This window comes from Alligator sinensis, unplaced genomic scaffold, assembly GCF_000455745.1.
Source record: "Alligator sinensis unplaced genomic scaffold, ASM45574v1 scaffold442_1, whole genome shotgun sequence".
Taxonomy (NCBI): domain Eukaryota; kingdom Metazoa; phylum Chordata; order Crocodylia; family Alligatoridae; genus Alligator; species Alligator sinensis.
Window position 1 is genome coordinate 6,566,177 of NW_005841829.1, and position 16,620 is coordinate 6,582,796.

The 16,620-nt window shown below is 44.0% G+C and overlaps 1 protein-coding gene across 7 annotated transcripts in view; it reads right to left on the reverse strand.

Annotated features, from left to right (window-relative positions):
- Positions 1–9,145: 9,145 nt before the first annotated feature.
- NADSYN1 (NAD synthetase 1) overlaps positions 9,146–16,620 on the reverse strand; it is a 32,189-nt gene continuing 24,714 nt past the window's right edge. For 6 of the 7 annotated variants that reach the window (XM_025198672.1, XM_025198796.1, XM_006014689.3 and 3 more), the window contains 3 exons: positions 15,564–15,692; positions 14,231–14,407; positions 9,146–9,895 (listed from right to left, as the gene is read on the reverse strand). In XM_025198672.1, coding sequence (XP_025054457.1) covers positions 9,842–9,895; positions 14,231–14,407; positions 15,564–15,692 — 360 coding nt within the window. In that variant the 3' untranslated portion in view covers positions 9,146–9,841. Of the gene's footprint in view, positions 9,896–14,230; positions 14,408–15,563; positions 15,693–16,620 lie in introns of those variants that run through there. The other variant, XM_025198847.1, reaches the window with a different exon arrangement.

A 16,620-nucleotide genomic window follows, 5' to 3' on the forward strand; every position in this document is an offset into this window, starting at 1 on the left:
AGCTGGCGCCGCAGTCACGCCTGTTCGCCCCTGTGCCTTGACTTTGGCGCCCGGGTCTCGAGCGGAGCACACCGCCGCTGGAGATGTCGGACCACAGCCTTGTACCGCGCACGGCATTGATACGCTCCTGCCTCTACTGAAAATGCTGCTCCTGATGCATCCTCATCCTCGGATGACAAGTGCCTTTCTCACCCCCGTGTCATATCGGTGGCTCATTGTTAGCCCGATTGCCTAACACGTCCGCCAAGTATTTCCCCCCAGTTGAGGTGCCCCCAGCTCATAATGCAAAGTGATGCCCTTTGCACCATTCAGGCTCATCCCATTTGCAGTCTCCGAGGTCATCCGATCCTTCCTCCGCACTGCTGATGCTTTCCAGGGTGCCTTGCATCACCTCGCTGAAAATTATTCATCTCCTGATGGCCTGGCTGGCATTCTTAGCAAATCGCCCCTGTTCGGCTACTGTTGGTTAAGCCCAGGAACAGAGTCAGCCTCGCTCAGTCATGAGACAAAACACTGACCTCACCCTCAAAGCTCTCCTGTTGGCCTTGAATGTGATTTCTGTATTAAAAGTCAGAATCCAGCTTCTTTAAACAAGTCCACAAAGCTGGGGAATGTAAATAGGTTTCTGGTGACCCATAACTAGTTCTGCTGCAAAATGCTCTCTCCGAAACATCCACTCAGTCCTTTACTTACAGAAAGAGCATCCAGTGGATAGCCTTTGTTTCATGCTTGTTATAATAGCTGCTTCTTTAGAGCAGAATCCAGTTGTACACATTTAAGGAGGTAAGCGAGCTTGCTAGGCTGTGAGTGATTATGGGTCAAATAAACTCATGTTGTAGCTGTCTTGTCATACATTTTTTTCCAAAGGATTGTGGATGGAGTTGAGTTAGCAAATCCCACCTCTGACACTGACAAAATGTGCAGCCTTAATCAAGTCACTTCATCTACTAAAGACGCAGACAGAAGAGTAACTTCCCATTGGAACTCATGGCACTTCGCAGGAGCAGAGGCAGCTTGTTCTGGGGGTTGCCCAGCCAGTGCTGGATGGGGGGGTGGGTGAATGGGAGCCCTTCCACCCTGACGGGGAGGGGGAGGCTCAATTCCACACACCCCACCCTCCAACACTGGCTGAAAAAATCCAAGACTGAACTCCTTCCCCCTTCCCAAATTGAGGACAGTGCCAGGAGCAGGGCTGAGCTGCATCAGCCCAGCCCTGCTTCTGGTGCACGCAGACACAAGTTACTGAAGGCGTTCCATTTTGGAGCATCTTCATCATGAAGGTTCAGATTGTAATGGGATCAGGCCTTTTTAAAGCGCTCTGCAGCCATGCACTTATGTTTGGTCACGACTGTAGAGCATTTTCAGGGGCCAGATCGGGTGAAAATTGTCACTTCTGTCTGTGCCCTCAGTCTTTTCTCTGTAAAATGAAGATAAATACTTAGGCACCCACTTTACAGCAGTGTTTCAAGGATTAGTTGCAGTTGATGTCTCTACTTCACTTAATCTTATAAAATGTGATATAAATTATTGATTGTATTACAGTACCATCCAATCAGGACTAGAGGATGCTATGCAAACAGATAACTTGATCAGATTCTGGTCATAATCCCTAAAGAATCATCCCTAAAGAATTTTTGCTCATTATGGTAAAAGACATGGAAGTGTGTGCTGTATATACATACCTCCAAAACTTGTTCTTTTGGGACTAGATCCTTTGTGGAAGCCAAGAATCTATGCAACAATGCCCTTTCATCAGATTCAAACTTTCCTTTCAAGGAAGCAAGAATTTTCTGTCAGATTGTGATTCAGAATGATTAGGCCTTCCATTCACAAATGTAATCTCACTACCTCAGCTACAGATTAAACCAGATACCCTTTTTGTTTGAATCCAGAGTTCTAGATGAGCTCTGTTGGTGACAGGATTTTTGTCTGATTGTTTACTACATAGTTGCAACTACAGGACTAATTTTGAAAGCAAACAACATAAACATACTGAAATGACCTAGAGAGAGAATAATTCCTGCATAGGCCACTAATTTATCTTAACCTTGCCTATTGTTTTTAAAATGCATATGGCCTTCTCTCTATGCTGATGGTCAAAATAATGTGATATATTTTGTCTGGTCACTTTATATTCAAGTATCTTCCAGGGTGAACAAAGTTGGCAGCAATAAAACAGCAAGGAATGCTTTAATGACAAATCTAGGGACAGACGTTGTACATTTTTCATAGATCAATACCCCCCAAACTCTGGAGATGATGTACATACATCATCCAAACTTGGTTGGATGATGTATTAAATACCTCGTTTAACTCAAGGTGAAGAACACTACACATATACCCAAAATATGCATTTATCCAAACATAATGTAAACAGTCAATGTCCATTAAGCGCACAGACATTAGTGTTGTGGTATTAGCAGCCCCCAAACTGACTAGCTCCCATAGTGTTCAAAGTTTCGAATAGCAACTACAACAGCTATTATAAGCCTTGAAAAACGAGGGGAGCTAGTCAGCTTCAGGTCTGCTAATATCACAGTACCAACAGCACTGTATGCAGTGCTCATTAAATAGTTTCATAGTGTCATAGTTTCATAGTTTTAGGGTCGGAAGGGACCTAATAGATCTTCTAGCCCGACCCCCCGCCAGGGCGGGAGAACAACAAAAAAAACTAAAAACAAAAACGGGACTCAAATGAGTCCAGCCAGGTAAGTATCCAGCCTCTTCTTAAAGATCCCCAGGGTAGGGGCCAGCACCACCTCCCTTGGAAGTTGGTTCCAGCTCCTAGCCACCCTAACTGTGAGGTAGTTTTTTCGGATGTCCAGTCTGTACCTCCTCTCCATCAACTTGTGCCCATTACTCCTTGTTATGCCAGCGGGGGCTAGGGGAAACAGCGTCTCCCCCAAACCCTTCTGGTTCCCCCTAGTGAGTTTATAGACGGTCACCAGGTCCCCCCTCAGCCTTCTCTTGTGGAGGCTGAATAGGTTCAGGTCCTGCAGTCTCTCACTGTAGGGTCTGCCCTGTTGTCCCCAGATCATGCGGGTGGCCCTCCTCTGGACCCTCTCCATGTTGTCCACATCCCTCCTGAAATGGGGCGCACAGAACTGGACACAATACTCCAGCTGCGGCCTGACCAGCGTCGCATAGAGGGGGAGGATCACCTCCCTGGCTCTACTCGAGATGCACCTGTGGATGCACGACAAGGTCCGGTTAGCCCTGCCAACCATGACCTCGCATTGTCGGCCCATGTTCATCTTGGAGTCAATAATGACACCAAGATCCCTTTCCGCCTCCGTGCTCTCAAGTAGGGAGTTCCCCATCGTATAAGTGTGCTGCTGGTTCCTACTACCCAAGTGCAGCACCCTGCACTTGTCCGTATTGAAACACATCCTGTTCCTGTTTGCCCACCCCTGTAACCTATCCAGATCCTTCTGCAATCTCTCTCTCCCTGCTAGCGTGCTCACCTCCCCCCAAATTTTGGTGTCATCAGCGAATTTAAACAGGTTGCTTTCCACCCCAACATCAAGATCGCTGATGAAGAAGTTGAACAGCGCAGGCCCCAGGACCGAGCCCTGGGGGACTCCACTACCCACCTCCCCCCAAGTCGAGTATGATCCATCCACCACCACCCTCTGAGTGCGACCCTTCAGCCAATCTGCAATCCATCTGACTGTGTAGGCATCTATGCCACAGTCGCCTAGTTTATTAATTAGGATGGGGTGAGAGACGGTGTCAAAGGCCTTGCTGAAGTCCAGAAAGACTACATCCACCGCGACACCTGCGTCCATGGCCTTTGTGACCTGATCATAAAAGGCAATCAGGTTGGTCTGACATGATCTCCCCCTAATAAATCCATGCTGATTGCCCCAGAGCATCATTTCTGATGCCGGCCCATCACAAATGTGCTCCTTGATGATCCTCTCAAAGAGTTTCCCCAGGATTGAGGTAAGACTGACGGGCCTATAGTTGCCCGGGTCCTCCCTTTTCCCTTTCTTGAAGATGGGGACAACATTAGCTACCTTCCAATCGTCTGGCACCTGGCCCAAGCACCACGATCGCTCGTAGAGCCGTGCCAGGGGCCCTGCAATAACCCCAGCTAGCTCCCTCAGCACCCTGGGGTGGAGAGCATCCGGACCCGCTGACTTGAACGCGTCCAGCCCCTCCAGAAGCTCTCTAACCCGGTCCTCCCCAACCTGAGGTCTGAAGGCGATCCCCTCGCGTCCGGCTTCTATCACATAAATAAACAGCTGGACTTTTGGAGATCACTTTGCAGATCACCAGATAGCTCGTGCAGCATTATGGCTAATCACAAGCACGAGCATTTTCAGCATCAGAGCCTTCTTATGTTGAGTTTAGAAAAAGGTAATGTTAAAACATTCTTCAATTAAAATGAACTGGTGATCTTTATATCTAGGGAAGAGTACAACTATTATAGTTAGCATTCGGTTTGGCTCGCTTAGTTGTCTCTGTGGCCATGTAGTCCTTGCCGTTTCTCTACTCTTAGAATCAGTTCCATCAACACAACAGGCATATTTACTAAGTTGTAGGGCAGTGGTTCTCAGCCTTTTTAGACTGAAGGCTCCCTTGGGAAGTGCCAGCTCTTATAATATGGGAAAATAATATAGCAATTTTTCTGTTACAAAGAACTCAGGAAAACTGCAACAGGTCAGATTTTTTTTGACTCTATGAGTTCCTATTGTATTTCCTAAAACTCTAGGTTTATCTTGTGAATCACGGGTAAGTGCGTAAACACCTAACAGTGCTAATATTGCATGACACCCCACAACACCCTTCAGAGAATCACATAGCACCTTGGTTGATAATCACTGTTGAAGGCAAAATTGTTGCAGTTTCTTTTTTTGGACGGCCAGTGGAACACTTAGATTTCAGTATCTGCCACTGTTTTACTCAGTCTCTTTCCCAATCTGAGACATTCACTGAACAAAATTCACAGTATGAATTAGTTTTCATCTATAAACCTGGTTTAACATGGAGTTGTTTTACTTCATAATTTCACTTTATGTGAATAAGTGTTTCTATTTCAGCTGCTATCAATATAGCTATTAATTTATAAACTAGGTGAATTATCAATATTTTTTAGGAGTATTCGCTTGGTTGATCTCTTTAAAAAATGGTAAATTTCTACCTCATAGGAAAAAAAAGTAATTTTTCTAGAAATACAACTGAAATTGATGTAAAATCAGAGGCAATTTTTCTTTTTCCATTGAACCAGATTATAATGAGATGTAGTTCTAAGTAACAGTTCAACTATGAGACATGTTGGGCAATAAATAACTTCCTTTTTGTGTAATGAGGCATCTAACAGTCAAACACATTTCAAAACACTGATTTTTCTGAGGAATGGGATCAGATCTAAGCCAAACCTTAGTATGCATCTAGGATCTGACCTCAGATACCATTTTTCTTCTATCTTTATAATGGGACACACCAAAATTATGGATTTATAAGACCTGTATTTTCCCACTCCAGGTTCTGTTGTAACACATCCTGTGGGTTTGACGTGGCAGTAATTACCCTGGACTATAGTCGTATTATCTTCAATAGATAATTACATCTCTGCTACACCTACATTTTACCCAAGTTTGTTCCATATATGCAGCATTGGAAATGATCACTTGACTTCAATAGGGAATGATACAGTTGTTTCCATATGACCCTGAAGGAAGGACTCAGTAAAGTAATAGATTTGCAAGACCAAATGAGCAAGACAGAAAAGACTGCAGACAAAATTAATTAATGTGGATGCTTAATTACTAAATCCCAGATAAGCATGATTACTTACTTACTCTATCACTGCCTTATGACCAGGTGATGGGATAGTGGCATCTGAGACCCATTACTACTATCTCCCTACTTTCCTACTCCCTTCTGTCTGCTATACTTGCTCAGAATAAATCTAAGCTATCCATTACTCAAACTCAGCTCTTAGAAATAACACTATGCTGACATTTACACTTTTTGAAATAATTCTCAACACAAAACCAAAGTGTTTAGTAGGGCTGTGCAAAGCTTCGTTCCCCAATTTGATTTGGCAGAGATTTGGCCTGATTCGGTGGCTGAATCTCCAAATCCAAATCTAATCAGAGGACCCTTTAATCTCTCCGAATTGGATCAGAACCCTCCAAATCGATTCGGAGAGATTTGGCGATTCGGACATAGACACAGCTTAAAACGTTTTTTCTACATACCTCAAGGTAGCAGGTGGCTCGTGAATGCTGCAATTCTGGGGCACATGTAGTGCCCCACAGGAGCACGGGGGGGCTCCCCAGCACACTCAGCAGCAGACCCAGAAGTGGACTGGAAGCACTTCCAGTCCACTTTCGGGTCCACAGGAAAGTGCGCCAGGGGGCCTCCCCACACCTCCTTGGCTCAGTGACTGGTGCCTCCTGGGTCTGGGGGGGCATCCGGGGTCCCCCTGCAGCCAATCACTGAGCCAGGGGGCATAGGGGGCCCCCCCAGTGGACCCCCAGTACTTTCGGTCCACTTCTGGGTTCACTGCCGAGCACGTGAGGGCAGCCCTCACGCTCCTGTGGGATGCTCCACGTGCCCCAGCATCACATCATTCATAAGTCACGCTGGTACCTAAGGTATGTAGAAAATACATTTAACACTGTGTCTATGCCCGAATCTCTGATTCTCTGAATCAGCATCGAATCGTCAGATTCAGATTGGCAGAATTTAATCAGGGACAGTGATCCAAATCAACAAACCGAATCAACAAATCGAATCACTGTCCCCGATTTGGGCCGAATCCAAATTGAATATGGCCCATTTCGCACACCCCTAGTGTTTAGCTCTACATTTCGGTTGAAAACAATGGCAATGGCACCTACATAACTATGTGGATCTGCCCCTACAAGGCTCCACCTACTCACTGAAACTATGAAAGATGTTTGTCACCGTTACTGTCTTTTTTGGTGTTGGATGGATCAAACTGGTATTTCCAAAAGGAAAATGGGTTGCCATGTTTTGACATAATGTTTGGATTGCTGCCACTGATTATGGGCTACAACTAGCTCTCATTACATTTTCCAATGACTTCAAACTGGAGCAGAAGTTTTAGGAAGAAGCTAGGAAAAATTATGTGCCTTTCTCTTTGGTAAAGTGACTGTGGTTAGAAAGTTAATGTGTCAACAGTTACTACAGTTATGTCCCATTCTCAGCAGAGGAGAAAATAGTGGCATAATTGATAATACTATGGGATAACTGTTGACAAATGATGAACTGATAGTACCCACTAAGAGCTACAATGAAAACAGAATTTCAGTAAGATGATAAAATGATACACCTGGGTTGATTTAAAATTGCTGTTGACAATTGTTCCAGGGAGATAATGTCCATTTGCATTACTGTATTCTTCCTATAATCAGGAACCAAGAATGCCACAAGTGCCCTCTTAAAAATTGTTTAACATGCTTAGACAAGTAGAAGTAGCATCAACAATCTGTCTGCCAACATTAAATTGTCATTCTCTTTGCTGCTCTCTCCCCTCGAGTTGGAAATATACTAAAGACACCAAGAGATGCTGGTCCTTCCTTTTTGCTTCTCTCTCATGAATGTCAAGAGAGGTCAGAAGCAGTAGCTGTGACATTAGTGTGAAGATGAGCTCTTTCTTGAGATATTCCAGAGGATGCAAAGCTTAAATCAGAACCTTTGTCCATTTCACCTGCTACTTATGACTCAAAGGGGCAAGGAGAAAATAAAATGATACAACACAGAATATGTGGTAGTACCACAACTGGCACCTGTTAGGAGAAATCAACTTTTCACTCCAACCTGGACTACGTGAGATCCTGCTAAGAGGCTGCCAACACCCCCAATTACAACTCTCTCCTTGAACAGCTCTAATCTCTTTCTGAGCTGAAAGCAGAGTATGTAGAAATCTAGCCCCCTACCTCTTTCCACTGTTATGAAGCAGGTATTCCACGCTGGAATGTTACGACTCCATCATTTGACAAAAAGGTATAGATCATTGCCTTGAAAGGCCATTATTCGACAGAGTAAATGAAAGTAAACAAAGTGCCTTGCTTTTATGTCAACAGTTGGAAAAAGAGACACACACACTAACAAATCTACCCTCATTTTCTTTCTTTCTGCAGTTCAGAGCACAAGTAAAGTTGTGAAGCTTAAAATGAGATAGATGTAAATAGCAAGTGAAAAATCTGTCTCTAGGGTGCTGACATGGGGGCAAAAAAATGTGCCCTACCAGAAGCCGTAACATGTTACTTCAACCCGGCTCCACAATGTCTGTATAGATCAGGCACTTCAGCAGGGCTTTTTGGCACTTTTAGCTAAAGCTGATTCAATCAGCTATTAGGTTAGAGCACCAAAAAAGCCCCACTTAAGCATCTGGTCTCTACAGACTTTGGAAAAGCTGGGTGCAACTAACACACTGCTTCTTCTGGGCACGTGCTGAGCTCAGTGTGGGAGCGCACCAAATTTAAAGTAAAGCGCCTTTTGGGGTTTTTTTTTCCCTATGTCTGCAAGCAGCCAAAATGTTCTGGAGTAATAAGCTCGATTCCAAAAACCTGGTGAGCATGTAAGCAAATAAAGGAGCCATTGTAAGATCAGTGAAAACTGATCCAACTCAGCCTTGGATGGTAGCACCCGGTAATGTGTGAAAGTCAGCCAGGATATTAGGCTTATTCTCTCCTGTGTGATTTTGCCATGCACTGAAGGGACAAACACTTCCAGAAGGATATGCCAATTTCTTTTAAAAATCCTTTCTAGCTAATTATTAAGTAATCCCTTATATTTATAATGCCTTTTACCTGAGGACCCAAGACAGCAGTGAGCATTAATTAATCCTTAAAACATCCCTTATGCAGTAGGCATCATTCCTATTTTATATGTGGAGAAACAAAGTCAGAGATTACAGTGATTTGTCAAGGGTTACATAGCAGCCTTGATTCTGAACTCCAAAGCCCTGATACAGGCCATTCAAAGGGAATACTCATGTTGAAAAGTGAAGCAAACACCCATATATCTTGCTTAATGGTTTCTGAAGCAAATCTAAAGCTAACAAGAAATGCTGACTTTTCTCTGCTGTTTCACCACTAGGGTAGGCAAGAGTAGATTGGTTAATTCTGGCATATCAAAAAATGTAAAAGTCAAGTGGCATAATAAAACTGCAACTTTAATACATGGTTACATGTAAAAATTGTATTTCAGAGCAGCATATGCCAGAAACTGCGACATCCTATGCTTTCAAGTTCAGCGTGTTAAAAAAATATACAGGCGAACTATTCATGATGTCCAGTCATATTTAATATGCACTTGTGCATATCTTTTCAGAATTAAAAGCAGTGAGAGAACTTTTTTGAGCTTGATGGGAACACTTTAATTGTAATTTGCAAATTCTCAAACAGTATTCAAGTGTCCATGGAAGTATTAATGAATCATTAAGGACTGCTCATCTAAAGACAAATCTAGGACAAAATGCCTATCCTTATATATTTTCACATTTGAAAAGATTCAGCCAGCCAATTCAATAGCATGCATGTGACCATGTGAATTATACAACCAAACCCATGCCACAAAACAGTCAATGGCTGAAGCCAGGAACACCACACTTCCAGGAAGTTGCTTGTCCAGACTATCTTGTGAATATATTAGGTGTGAATCCAGATCCATTTATGAACAGTTCACCAATCAAAGGAGGGGGGTGGTGGGTAGAGTCTTAAATTCTTTGCATATGTAATATGCTATAAACTGCTCAAGCACTGGAACTCTGCTGATATAAAGAACATAATGTAGCTTTGGCTATAGCCTTTTCAAGGTTAGCCCACACTGTTCAGTCAGTAGCATGAGTAGAAAGCAGTCAGTCCACATCTTCACAAAGAGGCTTTGCTTCCTTACTTTCTAGCTTAGACACCTATAAAGAAACAAAGAATTTAGATAGAAATGAAAACAAGTTTGCATTTAATTTCTTGTTAACTTTAGATTCACATGAAGTGCCAGTGTTATGCCCAGTTTCAAAAGAATGAACCAATAAGCAATGAAGACAATGGGCCAGTCCCTTGCTCTGCCACCATGGTTAAGACACACCAGTTTCTGCAGCCAGTGGCACACAAGGAAGTGGTGGGATCATGTCTGGCCACCTTTGACTTCTCCAGTCTGAAGGACTAGGTGCTTGTTTTGCACTCGAGCCAACTGACACCAGCCTCTGAGGCCAGATCTGTATTAGCTCCTGTCGAGTCAACTGACAACAGCCTCTGAGGCCAGATCTGTATTAGCTCCTTGGGCTCCCCAGGATTACTCTAAATCATGCCAGCTATTGAAACACCAGGCCATTTTGGTAGCTAGGAGGAGGCAGAAAGCAGAAGAGCTCTGGCTGAGTACCCTTCCTTCCAAATGTGAGCAAGAATCATAGAATATAGCACTGGAGCTGCTATGATGTTTCTCCAGCACCTGGGAATTCCCTCCCTCAGGTGACACTCAGGTAGCAAGATCTGCCAGGTTGACAAAGACAAAATTAGAGTCACAATGGCAGGTCTGGAAACACTCACAATTATAACTATCCCAACCTCTCTCTAAAACCATCTAAAACACAGAGCTTGCTTGTACTTCAAAGGCTTTGCTGGCCGCCACGCAGCCAGCAAGCTGGCCGCCACGCAGCCAGCAAGCTGGCCGCCACGCAGCCAGCAAGCTGGCCAAGTGCCCAAGTGGAGACAACTCATATGGGCAAAAGAGTTATTTTGTGAATCATACCTTGAACCAGGGGTGGGTAAAATACAGACAGCAGAACAGGTCCAGCCCACCAATGGATTTTTTGTGGCCTGCAGTGGGTCCTTCAGCCGCACCTGGCTCAGGCATGGGGGGCAGCCCAGGCTGTGGCGTGTGCAGCCAGTCCCACAGCCCCCAGGTGCGCAGCAGGCGGAGGCAACACTGCCATTGGACTCTGTTTCTCAGCAGTTCTGGTGGCAGTACCTCCTTCTGGCTGCTGCCGCCGAACCCAGCCCCACTGCCCAGGCACCCCGGCTCATCCACACCACACCCACTGCCAGGGACAGGACCCACGCGGGCAGTGCATGTGGCTGGGTGGATGGGAAGGGGCTGCAGGCAGGTAAGGAACGGCATCCTGGAGTGGGTCAGATGGGCAGGGCCAGATCACGGAGCAAGTGACAGCGTGGGGCTGGGGCACAGGGCAGAGCTACAATCTGCTGCCTGCACATCCCTGTGATGTGTGCCAATTCTGTGGACAGAGGCATACAAGGAGCAACATGGCTCGGCCCCAGGCCTGCACTTTCACTGCACCGTGATCCTGGCCCCAGCCCTATCCACTTGCTCTGCTCCCAAACACGGCTCCTTGCCCACCCAAAGCCCCATCCCATCTGCCCAGCCACATGCCCTACATGCACAGGTCCTGGTTAGTCTTCATGGAGACCCTGGGATTACAGTGTGGTGACAGCACAGGGCAGGGGCCCAGAGCATAGCTGCAATCTGCTCCCTGCATGCCCTTGCCCATAGAACCGGTGCCCATCACAGGGTCATATGGACAGCGGATCATAGCTGTGCCCCAGGCCCCAGCCCCACACTATCACAGTCCTGTGCTCCCAGCCCAAGCCCTGCCCTTCCATCCTACTCCCAGATGCTGCTTCCCACCCACTCACCCACAGCTCCATCTCAGCTGCCCAGCTCAGCGCAGAGCAGAGCCACTTAGGGAGTTTTGGTGAGCTGTTGCAAGGGAGGAAGAGAGTGCTGACCCAGCATAGCAAGGGGTGCAGCATTGACCCAACCCACAACAGCTTACCAAAATTCCCTAAGTGGCCCTTGGGCCCAAATAATTTCCCACCCCGCCTTAAATCCATTCCCTAAATGGAAGAAATTATACAGACACAAGGACTCTCTTCCCAGTATAACTACATCCACATCATGGTCTTTGCTGACACAACTATACTGCTTAGGAATTTTTTCCTCAAATTCCTGACCCACAAAGTTATGTCAGCAGATCATAAGTGTGTGTTCTGACGCCCGCACTACAAAAATCAATACATGTGACACTGTCCTGAATCTCATAGGAATTACAGCAGTGTGCATGCAAACAAGAAGTTTCCAGGACAAGTGGAAACTCTTAAGAGTACTCACTTCCTAGAACAGAACAGCTTTGCTTTACATTATTGCAAGAAGCCGTTATTTTTCTATCCTACTGAAAACTCTGTGAAACTATTAGCTACCTGCTTAGAACACTATTATAACATGCTGAATATTGCTAGAGAAGCAAAATGTGAGAAATATGTATTTTTCAAGACTAAGCATCTTCTTTGCACAAAAAATGTAGAGCTATTTACATGTAAATCATGTAATATCACATGGACGTCTAGTTAATTATGGTATGAATATGCTGGCCATTAAGTGATATTCACTATGCATAGAAAATAATTATAGGCACAAAATGAGAGCCCAGGTTTTAAGTCTAACACTACAAAAAATATCTAAATCAACCTCCCAGTGACATTCAAATAACGTTTGCCATACACTTCAGTGGGAGAAAGCCCAAAAATTATTGAACAAAATTAGAGGGGTTAAAAAGAGAGAGAGAGAGAGAAAGAAAGAAAGGAATGCAACATCTGGCACCTTTCATTCTAGGCTTCAAGGGAGTCAGATACTATTACAACATGTCTGGCATTTCACAGAAGAGGGAATTAATATTTTATTGCCTATGTAAACATATTCTTAGAATCAACTGAGGTGTAAAATCTCTGGCAATGAAAACTCCAGGGTGTTAAAAAGTTCTCAGACAGGCATTTTTACAGTAAAAGAAAATGTATTAAAATAATGTCAAGGCTGCGACTGAAGCTCTGAGAAAGCTATGCCAGTCACAGTTAAACCTGCTATTTAATCCTTTATATACCTCAGTGCCCAATGTAAGCACACTACCATTACAGATTGCTATATTCAGGCATAAAAAGCCAAACACATTACTGATCCAACTCAACTAACTTCAAGGTTCAAAGACACGTTTGCTGTAAAGACAGATGGGCAGACACCTTCACCATGAATTTCCTGGCTCTTGTTGATTTTTTCCACATATTCTGGGCCCCAGTGTTGCAATCAAGTCCATAAGCCTCCATTCATATTAGTGGCACTCTGGACCACAGTTTAGGTCCAACTGCAATTTCTAGGCCCTAATGTTATTTTAATAAGGTTTTTTCCCCTCATTCTTTTTCTTTGTTTTAAAAACAGTAAAACAAACAGTTTAAAATGAAAAAAAAACCTCTACCAACATTGAATCAATGTGTTCTTTGGAAACAATATGATGTGGAAGTAAAAGTGAGGGCATGAACATTCCTTCAAATGAATGGTTAAAAAGGGCCATAGGGAGGTGGGTGGGGGAAAGCTGCTGCCTTCAGTTTCTATTGCTACAGGCTTGTGTGCACATTGCAGTTAGATTATAACAGCTGATGCATACTCCCGAGCACCAGCTGTCCCTCCCTTTTGAAACAGCTCCAAGTGAAAGTTTGTTTGTGCCCTTAAATTAGGATTAGGGTACAAACAAACAAATTATGCCGAGCTAAAGAAGTGGGTGAAACTTAACATACATTAGCTGCTCTGCAGTAACTATTTGATGCATCTGCTCCTATCCCACAATAAGTGGAAGCTAAACTGGAGCAGCTTTTCTGTAAATGAAACCTTAAGTTAACACATCTTGGCTTCCACCTGTCAAAGGATAAAAGCAGACACCAAAATAGATCCTACAGAACAGAGGATGAACAGTAAAAGTCCTTTTTCCCCCTCTAAAATTGATATATTTTCACCTATTCATGTTCTAGTACCCCCCAAAGGGATTAAATCAATGATTCTCAATCAGAGTGCTGCAGCAGCCTGGAAGTGCCTTGAGATCCTTTCAGGGTGCTGTGGGATGCCATGCAATGTTAGCACTGTTAGATGTGCACAGTTAATTCACAAGATAAATGCAATGATTTCAAATAAGAATCCAACGTTAAAAAAAATCTGACCTGTTCTGGTCTTTTTGAGTTCTTTGCAATAGAAAAATTGCCATATTATTTTTCCTTAATCAAAAAATAAATGAAAACTAAGAGCTGATATTTTCTGAGTGATGCCTTGACTCAAAGGAGGGGCTACCTTGAGCCTAAAAAGGTTGTTTAGATCATCAGTAACCTCTCCCTATCTAGATGCATTCAACTTGGGTTTGTTCCATCACAAAAGCCTTAAAAATAAGCCAAAGGAAGAAATGAACCGTGCTTACCTGTTTATCTATACATCTGAACTGCCAAGTCCACGCAGAATTATAAAGAAAAGGTCTCAGATCAAACCGGTTGTCATCTGGACTGTAGTTTTCAGCATGATAGGCAGGGGTGAGGGTGGTCATTTTATGTCTATTAACTGAATACATCCTAAAAAAATGCTTAACCTTTGATGCCACCTGGTGTACAAAAGATACAGTTTCAAGTCAGTTGGAATTTCTCAGAAATAAAATCCAAATGAGCACTCTGTTCTGGAGACAGATGTGTTTTGGTGTCATAGACCCAAATTTTTACATACATACTAACATATATTACTGACAACAGATGCAGCTATGGTATATTTAACATAGCAGAATAGCAAAATAATGTCACAATGAAACAAAGATTTGTACTATTCTGATACTAATATAGTCAAGAGTATAGACATGTGACAGCTGCATCAAATGATACCAATAAACTGTTATTTCTGCATGATTCTGTAGTCAAAGGATGCTCAACACCAAGCTGCAGGCCAGACGTGGCCTGCAAAACAGAGTCATCCAGCTTGCAGGGCTCTCCAAAGGTCTAGAAATTTGGTGTCATGGCACTGGTGGCAGTGTTAACTGCCACTCCCCTGCTGCTGCCAAATTTCTGGACCTGTGGGGATCCCCATGGGCCAAAAAACATGAGCCAGTGTGACAGGTCAGGTTAGCACATGGCTGAATCCAGGCATCAACCCTGCGGGATCCAGCCTGTGAACCAATCCCACACCACTAGTCTGGTCCATGAGGCCAGAAGATTAGATGCCACTACTGTAGTGATACAAGTGTAGCAAAAGCGTTGCAGTTTCAACCCAATTTCATTCTGGTTTAAAGTTACGGTAACTTTGCTTACTTGCATCACTACAGGATCATGCAGATATAAAAACTACATCTCAACAACTGAAATGCAGTCCTGAGCAGCAACTTCCCCCTCCACTTTTAAAGCAGTTAAAAAGGTAAATTTGCACAGCAAGAGTCCCTTTTACTCCTAAAATATAGAGCTGCCATGCCCACTGGCTTCAATGGGAACTGATACAAATATCCAAGTGATGAGTATGACCCTGAATGTGCAGATTTAAAAATAGGTCCTTTCAGAGCCCCTCGCTGTTGATCTAACAAATTGCAACACAGCCAGATTCAATCTATAGAAAGTCCACTATAGGGATACCAGCTTTTTTTGGCAGTCTCTCTTGGTCTGACAGACAGAAGTTATTGAGGCAAAGACATTCTAAACAATGATTAAGCTGCTCTTTGCAGGTCTATTGATGAAAGAATTTATTTTAAAAAAGGAGATACATATATATATTAGTTTTACCTCTCTTGGACTACAGATCTCCTTCCACATATTAATCAGCTTGCAAAACATACTGTATGGTCCAGCCTTTGCTACCTTTCTTAATTTGCCATAGATTGAGAGTTCAGCATACGTCATCCCCATATCCATCTAAAAATCACACACATACAAGGTCACTGAAAATGCAGAAGATACAATTCAGAATGAATGATTTTATAGGAGACTACACTAATCCAGTTAATCAAAGAACTCTAAGTGGAATATCAGTCTCCATTTAACAGAAGGTCCCTGTAACAGAAATTCAGAAATTCTGAGAAAAATGTGTTGTTAGCTTGGACAGTACATTTACATTTCACTGTGTAATAAAGAGAATGAAGAAATGAACCAATACTTCAAAAGCGACTGTTAACTTTAAAGCAACACCATTTTGGATGGCCCATCTTGCATGACTTTTCAGATATCATCTACCCCCCTAAAATATAGTACAGGCTCCTTTCAAGTGACTTGAGAGGAGTATCAAAAAAAAATAGTTATGTTGGAGATACCTCATGTTTACAGACCTGTTTTGTGAAGTGTCTTATGAACCTACAAAAATATTATGCACATGGTTTGGAGAGGAGCGAAGACAACAGTGATACTATTGAACAAAAATTAGGGGTGCACGGATAAAGATTTTTTGGGCCGAAAGTTATGGCCGACAATTAATGAGCCATAATTGGCCAATATTGATCTGATTGCCAATTTGCAGCCCGGCAGCTTGGAGAGCAGCATCCGGCTGGTAAGTTTGTTGGGGGCAAAGAGGTGGGGGACTGGACCGGAGCTGCACTCAAGGCAAACAGAGGCAGCACTGGTGGTGGGTCTACGAGGGGGGCTACAGCCTCCCCGAAATATATGCCATAACCTCCTCCCATAGCTCCCCCTCCCACCGCTGCCACCCGCTCCAACCACAGCCCCTCCCACCAGGAAGAAGGCAGCGTGGCCTCCAGCCCCGGGCCTATAACGGGCAGCCTGCCTTTGCCCTGCACACAGCCTGCCCCCCATGCCTCCCCCAGGGTGCACACAGCTGCAGGAGCCTCCC